General features: G+C 39.1%; 1 protein-coding gene and 1 pseudogene across 1 annotated transcript; one reads left to right on the forward strand and one right to left on the reverse strand.

Annotated features, from left to right (window-relative positions):
* The first annotated feature begins 22514 nt into the window (after nucleotides 1-22514).
* LOC145029415 (cytochrome f pseudogene) lies at nucleotides 22515-23364 on the forward strand (annotated as a pseudogene).
* A 712-nt stretch (nucleotides 23365-24076) lies between these two features.
* LOC145028456 (F-box protein At5g07610-like) lies at nucleotides 24077-25877 on the reverse strand. Its single transcript, XM_078977146.1, has one exon. It carries the CDS (start codon nucleotides 25638-25640, stop codon nucleotides 24348-24350), a length of 1293 nt encoding a protein of 430 aa, XP_078833272.1. The 5' UTR covers nucleotides 25641-25877; the 3' UTR covers nucleotides 24077-24347.
* Nucleotides 25878-26370: the final 493 nt, after the last annotated feature.

A 26370-nucleotide genomic window follows, 5' to 3' on the forward strand; every position in this document is an offset into this window, starting at 1 on the left:
GAGAGTTCACAAAATGTGTCTAGTTTACTCATAATTTTTATAACGATTTTTAATGACCTCCAACTTGGGTGAAAATGTCCATAATCACAGACTGATCCGGATTGTTGTTTGAAATGATAGGCAGTTTTGTAAAAATCACCATAAATTGTAGAAAAATCGTATGGAGATGTGCAAGTAGTCATTTTAAAGCTACAAACTTGAACTATTTGCACCTTGTACAGTTTTGAAAACAAAAATGTTTAAGATGCCCAAAACAGTCCGTGAATGGAGTTGAACTTTTCTGATGAAGGCTGTTAGAAAATTTTAATTATGTTCTTAGTGTTTTAACTTGTATTCCCCCCCTGGAAACTTGAGAAAACATGAAAATGTAGGGGTATGAACTCACCTTAAGTGATTTCAGTAGGTAAGTGTTGAAGAAGATAAGTGTTCAACCCAAGAACACTTGAAGAATCACTTGAAGATTCGAAGATCTAACACAATTATGAGAGAGTTTGTCTAAGATATCCATGATTTGAGTGGAAATAATTGAGATAATCATAAAGAGAATGGATTATGCTTACCAAATGTGGAGGAAAAACTCAAGATCAGCCCTTGAATCTCGAATTTCTAGAGAGAGAAAGTGAGAGAGGAAAGAGTTTGATCTTCTTGTGAAATGAGAGCAAATGAGAGAAGTGAGGAGAGAGGATGAATATTCAGCACTCAAAAACGTGGGAAAGAGGGATAATTGAGTGGAAAAGACATTGATGTGACCTAGGTAAGGTGGGGAGGTGTGGCTGGTCATAGAGTGGGTGTGGGAGTGGTTGCTTGTGTTATAAGGTAAAGCAAAGTCAACACTCCACCTCTTTGTACTTTACCCACTTGCTTTCATTATTTAAATAAAGATTTTTATGAAAATATGATTAAATTGTGAATATTTAGGGTTTATTATGTTAAAATATGATTTTGGGTGAAATTCCCACGTTAAAATAATTAAAAACGGGCCTTAAACGCAAAACTACGCGAAAACCGGGAGAAAATGAGTTCCCAGCGAGACCTCTCGGTCCTAGGCCGAGGTTCGGTCCCTAGGCCGAGACCCGGTCCACGCTGAGGACTGTAGCCGGAAACGAACAGAGGGAAACGAAAGGGGGCGAGTCAGACGCGAGAAGCGATAGGCGAGGGTTCGGTCCGAAGGGTCAGTAGCGAGGGTGGGGTTCGGTTCGGGAATAAGAGGCGAGAATGTCAGAACCGAACGTACTGTAGTGAACAGTAGTGAACAGTACCTTCGGTTCGGTTCCTCTTGAGCAGGGTTCGGTTTCAGTTAGTGGTGAACAGTACTTTCGGGTTCGGCTCAGGAGGGTTCGGTTCGGCTCAGGAGGGTTCGGTTCGGCATCAGGAGGGTTCGGTTCGGCTCCTCTTGCGCTCAGTCCCTAAGAGGACCTTCGGGTCCTAAGAAGCTTCTCTCTTGGTTTCGGTTCCTAATGTCTATTTTTCTCGTTTTTACCCCGTTTTAAGCTGTTTTTGACACGGTTAAGCGTCGGAATGACCCGAATGATTCTAAAAAGTTACGGGAACTATTTGAGAGAGATCCGGGAGAGATTTCGCATACTTGGAGAGATTTGGGAGAGATTTGACATTCTTGGAGAGATTTCTCATACAAAGAGATATTTGCGAGAGTTTTCACATACTTAGAGGGATTTGGGAGAGATTTGACATTCTTGGAGAGATTTCTAATACAGAGAGATATTTGAGAGAGATTTCGCATACTTGGAGAGATTTGGGAGAGATTTGACATTCTTGGAGAGATTTCTCATACAAAGAGATATTTGCGAGAGTTTTCACATACTTAGAGGGATTTGGGAGAGATTTGACATTCTTGGAGAGATTTCTAATACAGAGAGATATTTGAGAGAGATTTCGCATACTTGGAGAGATTTGGGAGAGGTTTGACATAGAGAGAGAGATAGTGTGGAAACGATTGAGAGAGGTTTCATGTGGGATAGTTGTGAGCGTCCGGCATCGAAATGTATGGTTCGTGAACCCTGTTAAGCCTTGTTTAAGGATCTTACACACTCCCGATGAGTATGCAACATTGTTTTATCGTTCTAGTTCATTGATTAGAACTAGGGTTTAGGAAATTTTTAACACAAGACTTTTCTCAAGTGATGTTTTCCTATTAATATAGCAAGTTATACAGTATGAACATAACACAAACCCTAATACACAAGGTTTAATCAAGTTGACCGGTCTTGACTTGATGATTTGACTTGACTCAAGATTGACGATTGTCACATCATCCCCCCGTTAGAGGGAATTTCATCCTGAAATCTAAATTCGGCTGGGAACTTCAAGGGTTTGGGAAAAGATGTGGATACTTTTGCTTCATTTGATCTTCACGTTCCCAGGTAAACTCAGGCCCTCGTTTCGCGTTCCATCGAACCTTCACTATGGGAATGCGACTTTGTTTTGTTCTCTTGATCTCTCGATCCATGATCTCGACGGGTTCCTCCACAAAGTGTAGATTTTCATTAACTTCGATTTCTTCGAGAGGTATTACGAGTGTCTCGTCAGACAGACACTTCTTTAAGTTGGATACGTGGAAGGTAGGGTGCACATTACTAAGTTCTTGTGGTAGTCGGAGTTTGTACGCCACAGGACCAATCCTAGCAAGGATTTCGAACGGACCGATGTACCTTGGGTTTAGTTTCCCCCGTTTACCGAAACGTATCATCCCCTTCCATGGGGAAACTTTAAGTAGTACCCGGTCTCCGACCTGGAATTCTAAAGGTTTGCGTCGTTTATCCGCGTAACTCTTTTGTCGATCACGAGACGCTTTTAGTCTTTCCCGAATTTGAATGATCTTTTCTGTGGTTTCCCTTATGATTTCAGGCCCAGTGAGGGTGCTATCAGGGACTTGCCCTCTGGCTAGCTGAGTATCTCCAACCTCGGCCCAACACAGTGGTGATCTACACTTACGACCGTAGAGAGCTTCGAATGGAGCGACTCCAATGCTAGTGTGATAACTGTTATTATAAGAGAATTCGATAAGCGGTAGATGGGTATCCCATGCCTTACCAAAATCTATCACACAGGCTCTCAGCATGTCTTCCAACATCTGGATGGTTCTCTCGCTTTGTCCGTCAGTTTGTGGATGGTAAGCCGTACTCATGTCTAGCCTGGTTCCCAGAGACTTCTGTAGGGACTGCCAGAAACGCGAGGTGAATCTACTATCTCGATCAGAGATAATGGATGTTGGTACACCATGTAGTCGCACGATCTCTTTAATGTACGTCCTGGTTAACTTTTCCATCTTGTCTGTTTCCTTTATTGGCAGGAAGTGCGCGGACTTGGTCAATCTGTCCACAACCACCCATATGGTATCCATCCCACCTGATGTCTTAGGCAGTTTGGTTATGAAGTTCATGGTTATTCGCTCCCACTTCCACTCGGGTATATCCGGTTGTTGAAGTAGTCCTGATGGCATCTGATATTCCACCTTGACCTTGGCACAAGTGAGGCACTTGCTCACATAAGTAGCAATTTCAGCCTTCATGTTTGGCCACCAGAATAACCTTTTGAGGTCTAGATACATCTTATCTGAACCAGGGTGAATAGAGTATCGAGTCTTGTGGGCCTCGTCCATTACAACATCTCGGTACCCACCGAACTTCGGTGTCCAGATTCGATTCATGAGATAACGAGTTCCATCCCCTTTGACTTCCAAGTTCTTATCCATCCCCCTTAGTGCTTCGCTTGCCACATTTTCTGGTTTCAAGGCTTCTAATTGGGCATCCTTAATCTGGGTGGCTAGTTGGGAGTGGATGGTCATGGCTAGGGATTTTACTCGGCGACCCGAGTATTCTTTCCTGCTTAAGGCATCGGCTACTACATTGGCCTTGCCTGGGTGGTAACGAATTTCACATTCGTAGTCATTCAGTAATTCCACCCATCTTCTTTGGCGCATGTTAAGTTCTTTCTGATTGAGAATGTGCTGAAGACTTTTGTGATCAGTGAAGATGGTGCACTTGGTGCCGTAGAGATAGTGCCTCCAGATCTTCAGGGCAAACACCACCGCTCCTAGTTCAAGGTCGTGGGTTGTGTAATTAACTTCATGTGTCTTCAGCTGCCTTGATGCATAAGCGATAACTTTTCCTCTTTGCATGAGCACACAGCCGAGGCCTTGATTCGAAGCATCGCAATACACCACAAAATCATCGGTTCCTTCTGGAAGAGACAAGACCGGTGCGCTGCATAGGGCTTGCTTTAGTGTCTGGAAGGCGGCTTCTTGTTTATCTTCCCATTCGAACACCACACCTTTCTAAGTCAAGGTGGTGAGAGGCTTAGTGATCTTGGAGAAATTTTGTATGAATCTTCGATAGTAGCCTGCGAGTCCCAAAAACTGTCGGATTTCTGTTGGCGTTGCAGGTGTTGACCAATCTTCGATTGCTTTGATCTTTGAGGGGTCCACATGTATTCCTTCTTTGCTTACTACGTGGCCAAGGAATCCTACTTCTCGGAGCCAAAATTCACACTTTGAGAATTTGGCGTAAAGCTTCTCGGTTCTTAAAATCTCCAGAACTAGTCGTAGGTGTTGTCTGTGCTCTTCTTCACTCCTCGAATAAAACAAGATATCATCGATGAATACGATGACAAATTTATCCAAGAAGGGTCGACACACTCGATTCATCAAATCCATGAACACCGCCGGCGCGTTAGTTAACCCGAATGGCATTACTACAAACTCATAGTGCCCATAACGAGTTCTGAATGCCGTCTTGGGGATATCCTCTTCCTGAACTCGTAGTTGATGATAACCCGACCTCAGGTCTATTTTTGAAAAGTAGTTGGCTCCTTGGAGCTGGTCGAAGAGGTCATCTATTCGGGGTAGGGGATAACGGTTCTTGATAGTGAGTTTGTTTAGTTCTCGATAGTCTATGCACATGCGAAAAGACCCATCCTTCTTCTTTACAAATAAGACTGGTGCTCCCCAGGGCGAGAAGCTTGGCCTGATGAACCCTTTGCTCAATAGTTCATTCAGCTGGCTGGATAGTTCTTGCATTTCTGCCGGTGCTAAGCGATATGGAGCCCTGGCGACGGGGGTAGCTCCTGGGATTAAGTCGATCCGAAATTCGACTTGTCGTGTGAGTGGTACACCAGGCAGATCGTCTGGGAAAACATCAGGGAAGTTGCATACTTCTGGAATTTCTTTGATGTCCTTCACCTCCTGTTTCTTGTCTACGATGTGGGCTAAGAAAGCATGATATTGCTTTCGGAGGTACTTTTGGGTTTTAACACAAGAGATGATTTGTAGGTTCGCACTAGGTTTATTGCCATAAACGGTGAGAACGTTGCCATTCGGCAGATTGAGGCGGACGGCCCTTTCGTAACATAGAATGTCGGCACGATGAAGGCTTAACCAATCCATACCAATGATTATATCGAAGCTTTTTATGGTGACCGGCATAAGGTCAATTTTGAACAAATGGTTGTCTAGAGTGAGAGTACACCCTATGTAAATATCATTAGCGCGCTCAACCTTTCCATTTGCCATTTCTACGATGTAAGAATCTTCTAGTGGTTGAGAATTTTGCTTAAGTATATGTTTGAATTGGTGACTTATGAAACTTCTTTCTGCCCCACTATCGAAAAGTACGCATGCATAAGAGTTATTGAGGAGGAACGTACCAGTAACCACAGAGGAATCCTTGACTGCTTCTCCCTGCCCTAAAGTTAGGACTCTCCCTACACCCCCAGCATTAGGGGCTCGTGCCTTGGGGCAGTTCCTCCTGAAGCGTCCCGTTTCACCACATCCATAGCAGGTTTGGCTTGCTCCAGTGTTGGCGGTCGTAGTGACTTGTGCGGCGGGTTGGGTAGTCGCTCTACAGAATCGTGCGGTGTGCCCCTTCTTGTTGCAGTTATTGCAGTGCAACTCTCGACAAGCACCGTTATGGTGGTAGTTACACTTGTTGCACTTGGGAAGAGTTCCCGTATACTGTTTCGGCGGCGCTGGAGTGACAGCAGTAGTGGCGGCACGAACAGCAACAATTTGTTGCTTTTTGGCGGGGTCCTGAATTGGTTGTTTCTTTTTATTGCTCCAGAACCTCCTTTTGTTGTTCCCTCCTTTTGTTCGGTCGGTGGTGGTTATCACGGTACCACGACTAGCCCTGTGATCTATGAGTTGTTGTGCCAATTCCTTGGCACTCTCAAAGGTAGTGGGTTTCGAGGCCAATACACTATCTTGAATCTGGGATGACAGCCCCCAGAGATATCGTTCCACCTTCTTCTCTTCTGGAGTGACCATTGTTGGGCAGAGGAGTGCTAAGTCATTAAAACGGGCAGTATAAGTTTCAAGATCAGTGCCTGTCATTCTGAGGTTCCAAAGTTCTTCTTCAAGTTTTTGTATTTCGCCCCTCGGGCAGTATTCCTTTAACATTAGGGCTTTCAAATCCTCCCAGCTGATTGCGTTAGCTACTGCAGGAGTAAGTGACTTAACTCGGCCATTCCACCAAGTAAGTGCTTTTCCAGTGAAAGTGAATGCCGCATACTTGACCTTGCTCGCTTCGGGACAAGCGCAGATTTCAAAAACTGTCTCGGTCCTTTCGAACCATTGCACCAGTGTGATAACGCCCCCGCTTCCATTGAAAGGGTCGGGTTTTCCATTCGTGAAGTCTTTGTAAGAGCACTCCCTCGTACGCCCCGTGCTGTCCCCATGAATGGAATTGGTAGCTCCTGATCCAGAACCGCCAGAACCATTGGTCCCCATTTGCGACATTGTTGCCGCCACGGCTGCCGTTACTGCAGCCTGGAACATTGCAGGATCAAACTGCGGAGGTGGTGGTGGAGGCGGCACTGGGTTGTTGGAAGGCCTTGGTCTTTTCCTTGGTGGCATGGTTCTGTCATAAAAAAAATGACTAGTCAGTAAGACTTCAATAGTGATAACGAGTCGAGTGTTACTAGTTTCATCCCTCTTGTATTTTATCATAACTTTATTATTCGTAAACTGTTTGTGTGATCAGGCTATGATGTATAGTGCCAAACATTCAATAAATAAAACACATGCCAAATTTCATTGATAACTTTTAGTACATAACGTTTAGAGGGAAAAGTTTGACCTCATAAGGGTCTACATTACATCGTTACAAAAGGTAGTTTTTGGCATTACAAAAGCCCTTTGAATAGTGTAATCACATAATCGCAGGGTCGCCCTACATACAAGGAGTAGCACCAACGCGTACTCATAAAATTCTACTACCAAGACGAGAGAATAGCAACGAGTTCTAATCACTGCGACCCTTCTTTGACGGAGGCTGCGATGATGTCGATGCGCTCTGCAGTTCCGCCAATTTGCGTTCGGCTGCAACCATTCTCTCTTCGAGTGCCATGTATCTTTCCCGATACTCTCTTGTTTCTGCTTGAGCCGCGAGAAGGTCTTGGATGAGTTGGTCTCTGTGGCGGGAGTCTCGTTCCAGGTCTCTGGTGCGATCAGTAGTAGACTGTACGATGGCACTTAACTCCCGGACCTGATCGGTCGTCGTCCTACCACGATCATCCATTCTTGCTATTTGTTGTATCGTGACGGGGAGTGCTCTGTCAGCCGGTCCACCATGAGTGAGATCATAGTAACCTCGTTGGTAGCCATATGGTGACCGCTGGCGTTGTTGTCAGCTCCATCTTTCGATCGTTGTTACCCAAGGGGGTTCAGGTCCGTTGTATCCAAAACGGTGCGCGGGTACCCTCGCGATGTAGGGAGGGTTGAATACTTCTGGTGGCTCCTCCGCTTCGTTCCCAAACATGACTATCTCATCACCTTCCTCTTCTTCCTCTTCGTCTTCATTTTCTTCTTGGTCGTCTTCCTCTTCTTCTTCATTTTCTTCTTGGTTGTCTTCCTCTTCTTCTTCTTGTTCGTCTTCCTCCTCGGGCTCCTCCTCGGGATCCTCTTCGGGATCCACTTTGGGATCCTCCTCGGGATCCTCTTCGGGATCCTCCTCAGGATCCTCATCGATCCATCCAGCGTTTCCCTGATTGGGAAAATAGGGGTCCCCGGGTATGTGAAATCCTGCCATGTCGTCTGCACGAGAAATGGGGTTAAGAAGCACATATCGGAAAATAATAATCGGGCACTATAGAAACGTACAAATACTCCTATAGTATTTTTAAATGTTTATATTTGGTTCTTAGCGTGTTCTTTATGGAGTGTAATTAGGTTTTCAGATTTGTCGCTCATTACGACTATTCCTTAGTGTGCGTAAGTTACTTCTTGGACGGATATAGTTGATCAGGCTATATCCCTCCCAGAACTGATTACACTTGCTAAGGCGTATTAATAATGTTCGACTCCTCCTCTTTTAATTTATGTTCTCCTAAGATATGACACCATACTAGTATAGAATGCATGTAAGTATACTTTAAAACAAGAAATTATTTGTTTTCTAAAAGTACAACTCGTTAAAGTATTTTAAGAATCAGAGACCTTTAGTCCCAAATGTGTTTATAGTTTGTATATCTTATGTGGTTTGACATACTTAATTCGCTATAAACCGTGCTCTGATACCAATCTGTCACACCCCCAAACCAAGGATGGCGGAAACGTCCGGGGGTGGAGGACTTCATGTACAGTATCATAACCACAATTTCAATAGTAATTTAAGCAAACACAACCAACATATATATAATTGAAAAAGTTACATCACTTGTATGAATTACATGTTTCAAAACCAATTACAATATGTTGACAAAATATGAAAAGTTTGACGTCTTAACGTCCCATCCTCAAAAGCACTTGATTACCTGTTTAGTGTTTTCCTGAGAATACGAGTTGTTTGAAAAGTGTCAACACAAAGGTTGGTGAGTTCATAAGCTTTTATTAATAAACTTAGTAGAAGTCTATCACGTGTAAATGTCGCGTTTGTATCAGAAAAATCCGATATTTTCCTTGAACTCCGAAAAAAAATGTAGCCTTATAACTAAAGACTAAAATGTATAAGAAATCATCATTTCTTAGTAGAAATGTCGTGAGTTTAAAATGATATGGGAAGTAAATTTCTTTATCAACCTAAAACCTACTTCGGTTTTATGAAACCCCGTAAACTTTATAAATTGTTATCTCCCTAGGTGAGTCGCTATAATCATACTGTGACTATGTGAACCTGCCACAACGCTTCTCAGGCGTCGCGAAAATGAAATGACATTTGTCACCCGTAGACCTGCAGGTCCCACTGTAGCTAGCAGCAAGGTGTGGGGTGTCAAACCCAATATAGATCTATATACAAGTATCACGTTCTCCCTCAAGGAGATTTTGATTATAACTACCAGGAATTATATCCCGCACTCGGACGTACGGGGAGAGAGAGTCTCACAACATAGGTTAACAAGTTTACGTGAAATGTGTGTGGATATAAATCTTTCTTGTATGAATGTACCCTTTTTGTACGAGTGTGTTGAGTGATGTATCATAAACTATACCTATTATAGTTTATCTAAAATGTATATAATATGTATGAATTCTTTTTATGGAAATGTATTAGTGTTGTGAATTTATCCAACTATACTTTTTATAGTTACATAATACGTGTTCTAAATGAATGAATAATATTTAATATGAATAACTTAGTTTCAGTTCACAATGATAAACTAACAAGGAAACACATTCAAATATTAGAACTTATGATTATACACTTTGCTCAACATATTACAAAGTGTTATGATATTTACATGCTGTTGGCTAACTTTAGCAATTCTGCCCAGTTTTGTAAAAATCATAGAAAAATCATACGAAGTCGAAAACTAGATCCGTAAATTCTGAGAGTTCACAAAATGTGTCTAGTTTACTCATAATTTTTATAACGATTTTTAATGACCTCCAACTTGGGTGAAAATGTCCATAATCACAGACTGATCCGGATTGTTGTTTGAAATGATAGGCAGTTTTGTAAAAATCACCATAAATTGTAGAAAAATCGTATGGAGATGTGCAAGTAGTCATTTTAAAGCTACAAACTTGAACTATTTGCACCTTGTACAGTTTTGAAAACAAAAATGTTTAAGATGCCCAAAACAGTCCGTGAATGGAGTTGAACTTTTCTGATGAAGGCTGTTAGAAAATTTTAATTATGTTCTTAGTGTTTTAACTTGTATTCCCCCCCTGGAAACTTGAGAAAACATGAAAATGTAGGGGTATGAACTCACCTTAAGTGATTTCAGTAGGTAAGTGTTGAAGAAGATAAGTGTTCAACCCAAGAACACTTGAAGAATCACTTGAAGATTCGAAGATCTAACACAATTATGAGAGAGTTTGTCTAAGATATCCATGATTTGAGTGGAAATAATTGAGATAATCATAAAGAGAATGGATTATGCTTACCAAATGTGGAGGAAAAACTCAAGATCAGCCCTTGAATCTCGAATTTCTAGAGAGAGAAAGTGAGAGAGGAAAGAGTTTGATCTTCTTGTGAAATGAGAGCAAATGAGAGAAGTGAGGAGAGAGGATGAATATTCAGCACTCAAAAACGTGGGAAAGAGGGATAATTGAGTGGAAAAGACATTGATGTGACCTAGGTAAGGTGGGGAGGTGTGGCTGGTCATAGAGTGGGTGTGGGAGTGGTTGCTTGTGTTATAAGGTAAAGCAAAGTCAACACTCCACCTCTTTGTACTTTACCCACTTGCTTTCATTATTTAAATAAAGATTTTTATGAAAATATGATTAAATTGTGAATATTTAGGGTTTATTATGTTAAAATATGATTTTGGGTGAAATTCCCACGTTAAAATAATTAAAAACGGGCCTTAAACGCAAAACTACGCGAAAACCGGGAGAAAATGAGTTCCCAGCGAGACCTCTCGGTCCTAGGCCGAGGTTCGGTCCCTAGGCCGAGACCCGGTCCACGCTGAGGACTGTAGCCGGAAACGAACAGAGGGAAACGAAAGGGGGCGAGTCAGACGCGAGAAGCGATGGGCGAGGGTTCGGTCCGAAGGGTCCGTAGCGAGGGTGGGGTTCGGTTCGGGAATAAGAGGCGAGAATGTCAGAACCGAACGTACTGTAGTGAACAGTAGTGAACAGTACCTTCGGTTCGGTTCCTCTTGAGCAGGGTTCGGTTTCGATTAGTGGTGAACAGTACTTTCGGGTTCGGCTCAGGAGGGTTCGGTTCGGCTCAGGAGGGTTCGGTTCGGCATCAGGAGGGTTCGGTTCAGCATCAGGAGGGTTCGGTTCGGCATCAGGAGGTTTCGGTTCGGCTCCTCTTGCTCTCAGTCCCTAAGAGGACCTTCGGGTCCTAAGAAGCTTCTCTCTTGGTTTCGGTTCCTAATGTCTATTTTTCTCGTTTTTACCCCGTTTTAAGCTGTTTTTGACACGGTTAAGCGTCGGAATGACCCGAATGATTCTAAAAAGTTACGGGAACTATTTGAGAGAGATTCGGGAGAGATTTCGCATACTTGGAGAGATTTGGGAGAGATTTGACATTCTTGGAGAGATTTCTCATACAAAGAGATATTTGCGAGAGTTTTCACATACTTAGAGAGATTTGGGAGAGATTTGACATTCTTGGAGAGATTTCTAATACAGAGAGATATTTGAGAGAGATTTGGCATACTTGGAGAGATTTGGGAGAGATTTGACATTCTTGGAGAGATTTCTCATACAAAGAGATATTTGCGAGAGTTTTCACATACTTAGAGGGATTTGGGAGAGATTTGACATTCTTGGAGAGATTTCTAATACAGAGAGATATTTGAGAGAGATTTCGCATACTTGGAGAGAATTGGGAGAGGTTTGACATAGAGAGAGATAGTGTGGAAACGATTGAGAGAGGTTTCATGTGGGATAGTTGTGAGCGTCCGGCATCGAAATGTATGGTTCGTGAACCCTGTTAAGCCTTGTTTAAGGATCTTACACACTCCCGCTGAGTATGCAACATTGTTTTATCGTTCTAGTTCATTGATTTAAACTAGGGTTTAGGAAATTTTTAACACAAGACTTTTCTCAAGTGATGTTTTTGTTGGGTTTTAGCCATAAGAACTTTCCTATGTGCGCATGCAAAACCCTATTGCTTGGATCTAGGCTTTCTAATAAACATGCTTTTGAATCCAAGACTTCTAATGGCTAATTAGGTTAAACAACAACATTAAAACAGATCTAGAATCATACCTTTGAGTTCCTTGTTGATCTTCTTGTCTTGGAGCTTCTAGAGTCACAATTGTCACTCCTCTAATGGCTTACAAACACCAATAGCAAGCAAGATGATTTAGGAGAGAGGAGAGGGGATGGAATTCGGCCAGAGGTTCCTTGCTTTAGGTTCTGAAAGGTTGTACCCGAATTCCACACCCCAAGGGCCTATTTATACCTTTAGACTCCTTAAGGGTTTCACCCTAAACCCTAATTGGATAATCTTCACTTAAGGCTATCCAAATCCATTCCATAGATATCCTTATGGACTATTTTGAGCTATCCTAAAGCTCCTAGAAACCGTCCAAAGTCCATCCTAATGGATTTATAGTCTAAAGTCTAACTATCAAACAATTGACAGTTTATACCCTCTTATTTAATTAATCTCTTTAAGTCACCAAATTAATACCAATTAATTTATGACTTATATTAATCAAATAGCTAAATATTATTCCTTATAATATTTACTCTCTCTTAACAAATCATCCTTCAAGTTGCTATGGTGAAGGCAACCCAAAAGGACCATTCACCACCGAATATAGTTATAGCCTTAGACATTATTCCAACAGTCTCCCACTTGGATAAGTCTAGTAACTATACAAGTATAATACGGTTTGCAATCGTAGCTCTCAAAGACACTGTCAAATCTGATCTAATCAATCTTGTCCTTTAGATAAGGGATCGTACAGTCCTCTGTTAGATATCATGCTGACAATCCTATGGAATGGTTAGTCTAGCATTTAGATTTCTCGATCTTCGATTTATTTGACATAGAACTTAATCAAACACATCAATTCAGTTCTGACCGGGCCTGACACATAAGTCAAATCAAATCATCGAGTGGCCAAGATATCTCTTCTACCCTCTTAGGATAAAATTTACAGATAAACTTCGACTTATATGCATTTACTTATTCATTAACCAACTATACACAACAATGCGTTTTATAACATCAAGTTACTGATGCGTTTTCGCATTATCAATGCACAATCAATTAACAAATAATAAACCATATATCTAGGTTTTAAGACCATATGATATTATCGTCTTGCGATCACCTTTTATATCGTATTCCATAAGGTGATTCCAGCAAGCGCGGGTTTATTCCAATGCTCAAAACCAGTTCATAAGCACTCATGAACGTTGCAGCAACTCTTGCTATGTCTAACACCATTTAGACACTCTACACACCAATTCACGACAATCTTCATTCATATCTACTCCCAACATATGAACGATTGTGGACCATTTAAATAATTCGATTATTCCTAATAAACTCAATTATTCTGGAAGTCAAAACATGCAAAGTGAAACAATAGTTAAACAACTAACATGTGATAGTAACTTTACTCATAAATAAAACTTCTTTATTTAATCATCAAATGTTAATTACATTTATCTATTATACGTTTCTAATACTATCTAATCTATGCTAATATCATCCTTCAGCCCAATACTCCTAGCATGCTGTAAGTGCTTAACCCTACTCAGTCCCTTCGTAAGCGGATCTGCTGGGTTATCTTCTGATGATATCCTCTTCACTACGAGTTGTCCTTCTTCTACACGATGTCTAATGAAGTGATATTTTCTGTCGATATGTCGAGATCAACCATGATCCCTCGGTTCCTTGGTCAAGGCAACCGCACCTTCGTTATCACAGAAAATCTCCATGGGCTCCTTTATGGCCGGTACAACTCCAAGATCACCGATGAAGTTCTTCAGCCATATTGCCTCCTTCGACGCTTCGCTTGCTGCGATGTACTCTGATTCGCACGTTGAATCAGCTACGGTTTCTTGCTTGGAACTTTTCCATGTCACTGCTCCTCCATTTAGGGTAAAGACCCAGCCCGACTGCGAACGATAGTTGTCCCTGTCGGTTTGAAAGCTGGCGTCACTATACCCTCGCACCTTCAAGTCATCACTCCCTCCAAGGACTAAGAACCATTCTTTCGTCCTCCGACGGTACTTAAGGATGTTCTTCACCGCAATCCAATGTGCTTTGCCAGGGTTCCCTTGATATCTGCTAACCATGCTCAAAGCGAAGGCTACATCAGGGCGAGTACAAGTCATAGCGTACATGATTGAGCCAACTGCGGAAGCGTATGGTACTCGGCTCATTTCTGCTATCTCGGCTTCGGTACTCGGACTTTGAGTCTTACTCAATTTGGCATTTCCTTGTATCGGTAGTTCTCCCTTCTTTGAGTTTTCCATACTAAAACCTTTTAGTACCTTCTCCAAGTAAGTATTCTGACTAAGTCCAATTAGTCTCTTACTTCTTTCTCTTACTATCCTTATTCCCAAAATGTAAGAAGCCTCTCCGAGGTCCTTCATAGCGAAGCACTTCCCGAGCCAGGATTTAACCTCCTGCAGAGTCGGGATGTCGTTTCCTATGAGTAATATGTCATCGACATATAGAACGAGGAAGCTTACTACACTCCCACTGGCTTTGACATATACACAAGATTCGTCTTCGCTTCGTACAAATCCAAACTCTTTGACTTTCTCATCGAAGCAAAGATTCCATCTGCGAGACGCTTGCTTAAGTCCATAAATGGACTTCTCAAGTTTACACACTCTATTCGGATGCTTCGGATCCACAAACCCCTCTGGCTGAGCCATGTAAACATCCTCAGCCAACTTTCTGTTAAGGAAAGCGGTCTTGACATCCATTTGCCAAATCTCATAATCATGAAATGCGGCAATTGCTAGCATCACTCTAATAGATTTAATCTTCGCAACTGGTGAGAAGGTCTCATCATAGTCAACTCCGGGAGTTTGAGTAAAGCCCTTCGCAACCAATCGCGCTTTGTATGTGTGTACGTTCCCATCCACGTCGGTCTTCTTCTTGAAGATCCACTTGCACCCTACGGTCTTACGTTCGGGCACGTAATCAACCAAATTCCAAACTTGGTTATCGTACATGGATTGGATCTCGCTATCCATCGCCTCTTTCCATTTCGCAGACTCCGGGCCTGCCATGGCTTCCTTATAGCTATTTGGTTCATCAAGATTTACTAGTGTACCATCACTAATATACGTGTCCCCTTCGGTAGTAATATGAAAGCCATAAAACTGGGGTTGAACTCTAAATCTATCGGAACGTCTAAGAGGTAAGGATTCGTCAATCGGTTCAACCGGAGTTTCCTCCTCGGGTTGAACGCCAGCGGTAGAGGTTCCTTCATCTATCGATTCTTGAATCTCTTCAAGTTCGATTTGCCTCCCACTGTCTCCTTGGCTTATGAGTTCTCGCTCTCGGAAAACTCCTCTCCTCGCAACAAAGATAACATTATCTTTCGGTCTATAGAAGAGATATCCAAAGGAAGTTTGCGGGTAGCCGATGAAAATACATCGCTCACTTCGAGGTTCAAGCTTGTCGTGAGTATCTCGTCTTACGAAAGCCTCGCAACCCCAAACCTTGATATGTGCCAACGAGGGAACTTTCCCCGTCCACATCTCGTGAGGTGTTTTGGCAACCTTCTTGGTAGGGACTCGGTTAAGGATATGGGCGGCAGTCTCTAAGTCATACCCCCAAAAGAAGATAGGTAGTGAAGCACGACTCATCATAGAGCGAACCATATCCAATAAGGTTCGATTACGCCTTTCTGCCACACCATTCAATTGCGGTGTCCTAGGAGGCGTCAATTGCGAAACTATTCCACACTCCTTGAGATAATCGTGGAATTCAAGACTTAGGTACTCTCCTCCTCGATCGGATCGAAGCATCTTGATTTTCCTGCCCAATTGATTCTCCACTTCATTCTTGAACTCTTTGAACTTTTCAAAGGTTTCTGACTTTTGCTTGATTAAATAGATATACCCATATCTACTACAATCATTGGTAAAGGTCAAATAGAAGCGGTTCCCATCCTTCGTGGTTGATCTAAAAGGTCCACATACATCGGTATGTATTAGGTCTAATAGTCCCTCACCCCTTTCACAAGTACTCGTGAAGGGTGACTTAGTCATCTTTCCAAGTAAACAAGATTCGCATGTGTCATCTTCCCTAAGGTCGAATGACTCCAACACTCCAATCTTGGTCACAGGCGACGATCTTCTGTTCCCCATGATTAGGTTGATTCTTCCTTGCTCCACATCCCTACTTCCTTTTAGTCCCTGCACATTAGAACAAATGTGATAACCACAACCGGTGTCAAGAACCCAAGAAATAGCATGATTAGAATCGTTAGATTTTATTGCATAAATACCTGCGAAAGATGGCTTGATCTTTCCTTCCTTGATGGCTTGCAGGTAATCCGGGCAGCTTCTCTTCCAATGTCCTATCTTGTGGCAGTGGTGACACTCTGCCTCCTTCAGGTTAGAGCAGGGCTTAGAGGGATCAACTTTGGTCCCACTAGAAGAGGAACCATCTCGGGCTTTCACCTTTCGATAGTTATTTGAAGAAGCTTTCCTCTTCTTTCCCTTCCCTTGACCAATAGCCAAGACAGGAGCAGCAGACGGATTGGGAGTTGGTGCAACAGACTTGTCCTTGAAATTGCTCTCAGCAACCCTCAAGAGACCTTGGAGCTTACTTAGAGTGACCTCCTCTTTGTTCATGTGGTAGGTCATCCTAAATTGATTATACATTGGAGGCAAAGAGTGAAGCACCATGTCGATCGCCAAGTCTTCGCCGAAGTCAACATTTAACTTGCGAAGGCGGTCGACATACCTTTGCATCTTTTGCAAGTGCACGGTAAGAGATTCTCCATGACCCATCTTAGCGGAAATCATGTTAGTGAAGATCTCGTAACGCTCTTGTCTCGCGTTTTGGTGGTACCTCTCCAACAAGTCTTGATGCATCTCGTATGGATACATGTCCTCGTAGGACTTTTGGAACTCGGAGTTCATGGTGGCGATCATGATGCAATGTACTTTCATCGCATCTCGCTCATGGGTTTCAAAGGCGGTGATTTCGGCGGGAGTAGCAATTTCGGGGTTGATTTTCTCGAGCTTCTCGTCGAGGACATACTCTTTATCCTCATAGCGAGCAATAGTGCGAATGTATCTTATCCATTCGCCAAAGTTCGTCCCATCGAAGGTGACCTTTTGGCAAAGGCTCATCAACGTGAAAGAACTAGCAGCAGCGTTGTTTGCGTTTGACATCTATAGAAAGGACAAAGATAGATTAGAACAAGAATCCCTAATTATCACCCAATAAGAAAAATTAGGGTTAGGATCCAACAATAACATTTACATACTAGAAAAGGGATGCCGTAATCCAACATGCAAATAAATTGAAGGTAAGTGAATGACGATTCACTAATTCTCCATCACAAAACTTAAACTTTTAGTCCTAAGTGTTTTTGAGAATTCCTAGGTTCGGATGAGATTCATTGAACTATTCAATGGCATGTTTAAATCTCGATATGCCCCTCTTGTTTGTGACTGGGATGCCGAGGATCACAAAGCGGGTGTGAATTACCATGCAAATTTACATGGTGCCTTCATTGTTACGATCACCTATTCGATGTGCCGGTAAACCACACACGCTCCATCGAACTATGATAAACAATGAATCACCCTTCGCCACCTTCGCTTAGAACCAATTAGTGTGCCGGTAAACCACACACGCTCCACTAACATCTTAGCAAGGTGCAAAGTGTAATTTCATGGAATTGCATCAATTCACTTTTCCTAAAGTAACTAAGATTGGGAAATTTAAAAAAAATTTAGTTACTTCGTATTTCTTATTATACTTTTAATGAGAGGATGAGGTTGCCCTATCCTACCCGTTCGACTAACGACCCTCCACCAATCAAGCAAGCGGTGGGTGTGAGTGTACACCCATTAAGCGCCATTTTATAGGCCGCAACCTTATACCCACCTTATAGATCGGCTTCGTGAATGAGGCCTACTAGCGGTAAGACTAGCATTTAGTTATACATATATATATTATTCTAATAATATCATATAAGTATAGGGTTGTATTTTAAACTTTTCAAAATCTAGGGTTTGAAATTTAAGTTGTCTAAATTAAAGCTTTTAATCACAAATTTAAATTTCAAAACTATAGGGTAGGTTTTAAACATTTAAAAACATGGAGGATCAAATAACAAATAATTTCAATTAACAATTAATATCTTAATTATCTTTATTTGATTTATCTTTGATTTCTTTGAGGATAATTACCAAAAAATAATCAAAATAATTAATTAATTATCATATAGGGAAACTAAATATTTAATTAGTTGATAATTACCTTTAACTAGATCAAGATAACACTTATATTTATCAAGAAATCGGATTCATATTGATCTAATTAGTTTATGGAAAGTTTGGATAAGATAAACACAAAGAAATCCCGAATCTGGCCCCTTCCTGACGCTTGGACTCGCCGAGTGCACAAGGGGACTCGACGAGTCAGGCCTACTCGACGAGTCCACCTTGGAACTCGATGAGTCAGTGACTCAAAAACCAAAAAAATCGAATTTTGCAGGTTTGTTTCAGTTATTCAAGCAACAATTTGTAGAAAACCAATCTAGGCTCTGATACCACTATTGGGTTTTAGCCATAAGAACTTTCCTATGTGCGCATGCAAAACCCTATTGCTTGGATCTAGGCTTTCTAATAAACATGCTTTTGAATCCAAGACTTCTAATGGCTAATTAGGTTAAACAACAACATTAAAACAGATCTAGAATCATACCTTTGAGTTCCTTGTTGATCTTCTTGTCTTGGAGCTTCTAGAGTCACAATTGTCACTCCTCTAATGGCTTACAAACACCAATAGCAAGCAAGATGATTTAGGAGAGAGGAGAGGGGATGGAATTCGGCCAGAGGTTCCTTGCTTTAGGTTCTGAAAGGTTGTACCCGAATTCCACACCCCAAGGGCCTATTTATACCTTTAGACTCCTTAAGGGTTTCACCCTAAACCCTAATTGGATAATCTTCACTTAAGGCTATCCAAATTCATTCCATAGATATCCTTATGGACTATTTTGAGCTATCCTAAAGCTCCTAGAAACCGTCCAAAGTCCATCCTAATGGATTTATAGTCTAAAGTCTAACTATCAAACAATTGACAGTTTATACCCTCTTATTTAATTAATCTCTTTAAGTCACCAAATTAATACCAATTAATTTATGACTTATATTAATCAAATAGCTAAATATTATTCCTTATAATATTTACTCTCTCTTAACAAATCATCCTTCAAGTTGCTATGGTGAAGGCAACCCAAAAGGACCATGCACCACCGAATATAGTTATAGCCTTAGACACTATTCCAACAGTTTTCCCATTAATATAGCAAGTTATACAGTATGAACATAACACAAACCCTAATACACAAGGTTTAATCGAGTTGACCGGTCTTGACTTGATGATTTGACTTGACTCAAGATTGACGATTGTCACAGCAACCCTGTTGATTAACAACACATTTCAAGGGTTTTCAACAACCTTGGGGACTATCATCAGTCCTGTGGACTCACAACTATCCAGGAGATATCAACAACACAATTCACAATTAACATCAATCAACAAGTAAGACGCAGCTCATCAGCATTCATACACTACTACACAGGTAGTATGGTGATAAGACCCCCTCATAGATAGTAGCTAAATCAAGACATGTCTCACACGGTGAAGATTGATACTATGAACACCTAACAACAATAAAAAGTACCCACTCATTTTACATCTTAAATCCCCTAAATTGACCAAAAGTCAACTACATTTGAAAGTCAACGGTCAAAGTCAACTTAACAAGCCTCCACGTCATGGCCACCCACAGGCCACATCGTGGGCACTCCAAGAAAAAATAGTCGATCGCCAACCAAATCCTACGTCGTGGCCACCATTGGCCAAGTCGTGACATCTCCAAAAGGAAAAGGTCGTGGAAACACCAGTCGCCATGTTGTGGCAACCGGTAGCCACGTCGTGGGCACTAGGCATCAACAACTTAATGGATTAAACTATTATACATCAATCCTAACAACTCTAACACTCAGATCAAGATCCCCTTAAGATCTTAATGGATAAAGGTTTCCAACTTTATCCATTAGGACATGCTATTAAGTCGTGATCTTTAATTCTAAGTTCTTAATGACAACTCCAAGGCATGGGTTCACTCAATAATCCATGCAAGCCAACTTTCTAACCATCTCCAATGTCTAGAAGCTAACAATTGCACTCAATGGTTCTGGAGTTCATTGAAACTCCAAGAACAAGAATATTTGGGGCTAAAAGCTCATAAAATAACCTAAAACTAGATCTAGAGAACTAATGGTCAAGGTATAGACTTTATACCTCCAATGATGGAGAAAAGATATGTAGTTGGCGGATCTAAGCTAGAACCATAATCAAAAGCAACAGCGAAAGCTCCTTCTTCCTTCAACCTTCACAAAAATGGAGTTCAAGCTCCCAAAACACAAAATGAGGCTAGGGTTTGGATGGGAGCTCATTTTTAGAGGGGGGGAGGCTGCCAAATGAGGAAACACTAGGAGTTAGTGTCATATGATTAAACGATTAAGATTCCGAATGAGGAATCTTTTCATTAACTGAGTGCCTCATCGTAGCACTCCAATGCCACATAGTGGCCAAGCAAATTTTAAAACACGATAAATAATTTAAGACTTGGAAATTAATACATAGAAGAAGGATGTTACAATCGAGATCATTTTCTGCTTCATATGATTAAACGATTAAGATTCCGATCTGAACAATACTTCTATTAACATCATTACGAGTTACGATCACAAACCGTTATGTTTTGTCATATCCAAACATACATAACAAATGGGGCCTAGACGCATTATTGACCCACGCCTATTAAAATTCTAAGATAATCTTGAATCGTTAATCCATTTTTTTTTCTTTTGTAAAATCAACATTCAACTAATTATTATTGGAATATCTTCAGAAAAGTTGATATATTTTGAGAGTAATAAAACTACTCTATTGGCAATCCAACCCAAATATCTTTAAAAAAAAACAATTTTTTTTTTCTACCTATACAACCCAACCAAATCTAAATTTTAAACTTATTACCATCCCAACTAAGCTCATTTTTTGTATTAAAATGTATTTTGATGAAAATATATAAATATGTGTCTATTTTTAGAAAAAAAAGTCATAAATTTTAATAAAAAAATTCATCAAAAGAATAACATATAATATAGAGTTTATTGTGTTAATCAAAAATAGATATTTTTTAAAGATTTTCATTTTTATCAACAAAAACTTATTATCACACATCTTCTCCGATCATAAGTATTTTCCAAAGTTGTTTATAAAAAGTCAACTAATCTATCCTTAGCTATATAAATTCTTTTATAAATCCTATCATCTAATTTGACATTACTAAGCGCATATATATATATATATATATATATATATATATATATATATATATATATATATATATATATATAGGGAAAAGTGAATATACCCTTAAGGGTATATAAACTTAGGTACCCAAACATATAATAATACGTCATTTTGTTTGATATAATCATTATAATGTTCTTAAACTCAAACCCTTAACTTGATTTACATTCAAGATTTTCGAAATTTTACTATTATATTTCTCTTACATCACATCTTTTTGCCGAACACCTATATATATTCTAGTTGAAAGTGAAAATTATATAAGAAGAAGATAAATGTGTAATTTATAAAAATCTTGGAAGTAAATCAAGTTAAAAGTTAAATTATAAGAACATTGGACAATTAGAATGTATTATATGATACAAAACGACGTAGTATGTTGAGTTTGGGTACCTATGCTTATATACCCTTAAAAGTATATTCACTTTTCCCATATATATATATATATATATATATATATATATATATATATATATATATATATATATATATATATATATATATATATATATATATATATATATATATATATATATATATATATATATATATATATATATATATATAATATTTCACGTATTTTTCAAAAAAAATAGAATTTTTTTTTATTTTTTTTTTTTTAGTTAATTCAAGTTCCGAAAATAATATTTAAAAAAAGAATTTTTAGATTTTTCCATTTATTTTGCATTTTAAAATTATTTTTTAGAATATATCAGTGTAATATTCTATTTAGAATATTTCACATATTTTTCAAAAAAAAAACGGAATTTTTTTATTTTTTTTATTTTTTTATATTTTTTTTAGTTAATTCAAGTTCCGAAAATAATATTTAAAAAATAAATTTTTGGATTTTTCCATTTATTTTGCATTTTAAAATTATTTTTAGATTTGGTCTCACGGTCTCACAAAATGAGAATGGTCTCAAATGAACCTGAACATATATATATATATATATATATATATATATATATATATATATATATATATATATATATATATATATATATATATATATATATATATATATATATATATATATATATTAACGTAACCATGCAAACTAGAAAAACAAATTCTTAGATGAAGGAACAGATTACTCAATCTATTTTCGTATCGATCATGATATATATCATAACTTGCGTATCCATTTCAAATGTACATCCCATTTTAGCACAGAAAGACTATGAAAATCCATAAGAAGCGACTTGACATATTGTATGCGTCAATTGTTATTTAGCTAATAAATCATTGGATATTGAGGTTCCACAAACATACATTCTTGATGCTCTATTTGCCAGTTGTTCAAATTCTTTATGATCCACAACCGACACAAGTTACAAGGCTCGTTCTTATTTTACAAGATGGTTTTCAATTAACCTCAAGATAAAAAGAAAATAGATAATTATCAGAGCTATCACCCTAATCAAATTCTTGTTATAGACTCTCTTTGTGCTCATAAATATAGTGAAATCATGTTTCCTAATCTTTCTCCAAGACTTGCTACTAAGAAAACATTCATCTTCTAAAGTATCATATATACGTAGGCAGAACAGGGGAATGGGCCAGATTTATCCTAACGGGAGCAAGAGTAAAATACAATTTATAACGCTACAACATCTAGTATAGTGAACAACGGGATACAAAATAACCATATCAAATGAATGGGCCATAACTTAGTGTTTTAAGAAGGTGAATCTATCAAAATTGAGTAACCGTTTACAAGTAATCATAATGCCGATAGATTAGATTAGGTGAAAGAGATGCATAAATAGTATTTCAAGATCCATGTGTGTACATGATCTTTTGTTCTTCTTAGCATCATTTGTTATTTCGACACAAATATTTTTGGTTCTCAAACAAAAAATAGTTTGAAAATGTCCAATTGTCCAAAATGAATTTCTAGACTTATGGATGTATCCACCTCAGATTTGTAAAAAGATATGAAAAGTATGAATAGAAAAGGTATGTAGTTATGGAAAGTATGAATAGAAAAAGTATGTAGTTATGAAAAGAGAAGATTGATAACCATTATATTATACTATCTTTATGTATTTTATTATGTGATATCGATGTGAATTTTGATTGTTTTGACAAATGTTTTTAATGAAATATTTGTCTATAAATAATATTATTTAGTAAAATAAATTAACTAATCAAAAAATAATAAATATTGATTATTTAAATAGGATTAGGCGTAGAATAAGACATTATTAACACCATATATAACTCGAGTTCTTTAAGGAAGGAAATGAAATGAAAAGAAATTGAAGAAAAGTAGAGCCTTTTTCCCCCAAAAAAAAATCTATCCCCTAAAAAAATAAGATGATTGTTTCCCTTACGTTCCCCTCAACTTTAAACTCGAACACGGGTTATAAAACACAGGGGGGGAAATGAGTTTTATAAGTGCTTGGAAGGACATTTAAAAAACATAAATATTCAAAAATAGGTAACTTTTCAATCGGTTTTCTAGTAGTACGAAACTATATAAAAGTTACCATTAACGATTGCTCTAAATGGCAAACCAGGGAAGATGATCATCTTCTGTTTACAAGAAGAGTGTAGGAGTAATGTAAAAATTGAACTTAATAAGACAGCAGTAAACTATCATATCGATATATCTATCAGGGCAATCATTTATGGTATTTAACATAATAAAAGTCACAGCTTCACATAACAAGTTAACAACAGAGATTAAACAAGAAGCATATTTTGCTATATAATAAACGACGACCCTAATGAAACTTGTAGAAACATAACAAGACTCTACAAAGAGACTGAAACTTTAAACTATTTATGTAAGAGAGAAAGAGAAGATGGGTGAACAGAAAACTCACTAGATAACTACTACTTTGATTAAACCAAGGCAAAGCTAAAAGAAAGAGTGTATTAGACATGAGAAAGAGACTCGCAGAATTGAAAAGCACCTGGCCATCTGCCTACTTTTGAAAAGCCATCATCTGCAACAGATAATCTGAAAGGCCGAGATAATTCAAAATCACAAAGCTCCTCACAAGTCTTTAACACTATATTGTATCTTATAGCCTTCCCAGGGACTTCCAGCACCAAGAACGCATCTTCTTCTTTTTCTCCCAAAATAAGACAATGTATTACAAACGACTGAAAGGGTCTGAAAAAAGTAAGGAGATTCATCAATGTCATCTCACTCGTTTGTGGGAATTTGGTCATTACTTCATTAAGATCAACATGGTACTTCACTGTCCACCCTGAATAGTCTCTATTCATCTCATGAACATCAAACTTGAAACTCAATGGAGGAAATATGTCAATGAACAGCAAGCCATCACGGGATTCGACTAGGGGGTAACAATGCCTCTTAACATTCCAGCCAGCACGAACAGTAGGAGTAGGAATTTGATCTAGGAGATCCTCATTGATCTTTAGATAGAAGATATACCCTTTCTTGTTGATCCAGTGAACTGCATCATTCCAATAAACTCCACCTGTAAACTCTGTATCAATCTGATTGGCGAAAGGTTTGCCAGACATCTTCCAACTCCTGTTTTCTGATGAGTAAATCTCAATACTGTACAGATGATCACTCCATAGATATCCACGAACGCATATCACTTTATAGTGAGGTGATTTCACAGGATCAAAAGCTAATGTCATACCACAAGGTCGCCTTTGAAACCAATCACAGCCTTCAAGTTTCGGAAGGGTGGCGACTTGATTGATTGTTGGATTGTAAACGTAATACATGGCATGGTACACAATTTCTTTTGAAGCGTTGCGAAAATATTCATGCAAGCTGTGACAGAGCATTAAACCATTGGAAGAATGCAGAACAATTATACCTGAATTAGATACATTCCCATGGAAATTCAGGGTTTTGAAAGGAGGTTTAACACGATTTTCACGATCCAATGGAACGAAGTCATACTCCGGAGTAGCATTACCAATTCGTTGAAGAAACAAACCGCAAGGAGTATTAGGGTTAGGGTTTCGAAGCTGAGCGAAACGATGGTTTGAAATGAGTAAACGCCAATGTTTAGACACGCATTTTGATCGGAGGAGTGATCGAATAGGTAATCGTAGCAAGATTTCCGTCAAAATATCGTCGTGAGAAGTTAAATCGGCTGATGATAACATGACTTTGTGCTCTTCATTATCTTCGGTGCCTACCTTGGCCTTACGAAACTGCTTTATATTCGTCTTCATCGCCACCGCTTATATAACTTCCTGCTGTTCCCAACGGCCACCGAATCACGTCCCGGCTATATGTAATTGAATTCCTAGCTACCGACGATGAGTGTGCATGCTAATCCCGATCATCGATCGTTATCGATTCCAATTGGAACTGGATTTTGTGTGTCCTTACTGTAGGCTTGTGTAAAAACCCCTCTTTTGACGACCTGATGAAATATTCATCGACATAGGACCGAGACTCGCAAACTTTTGCAGCTAAAGCTTAGACGGAGTCATTGAATTTTATGTTTTCTTTTATATGTCATTAGTAGAATCAAGGTTATCAAGATCGGGATCCTACCTATGATCGTTTTTGGGTTTGCAAAATCGGAATCGTAAGATCGGGATCGAGATCCTAAGATCCCACAAAATAGAATATAAATTTAATTTATAATATTAATCATAAAAAATATTTCAAACATTTAATTTTTCATTCAAAAGTTATAAAAACTTTAAAATATTAGTCATAAGTCACAATAAAAATGATAAATGGTAGATTGGTAAAGGGTAAAAGACATAAAATGGTAAAAAAAATTCATTTGAAAAAAAAATTTAAAGGAAGGTAGGATCGGATCGGATCTCGATCCTACGATCCTACCTACGATCTTACGATCCTACCTGCGATCCTACCCAAAATACGATTCTTTTACGATCCAGATCGTTTTTCATACATAGGATCGTAGGATCGTACGATCCTACGATC

This window comes from Lactuca saligna, chromosome 2 (assembly GCF_052625555.1).
Source record: "Lactuca saligna cultivar CGN05327 chromosome 2, ASM5262555v1, whole genome shotgun sequence".
Classification (NCBI taxonomy): domain Eukaryota; kingdom Viridiplantae; phylum Streptophyta; class Magnoliopsida; order Asterales; family Asteraceae; genus Lactuca; species Lactuca saligna.

Bases quoted from the DNA above. Each gene is read 5' to 3' on its own strand.
- LOC145028456 (XM_078977146.1), bottom strand. From the start codon at position 25,640: ATGAAGACGAATATAAAGCAGTTTCGTAAGGCCAAGGTAGGCACCGAA.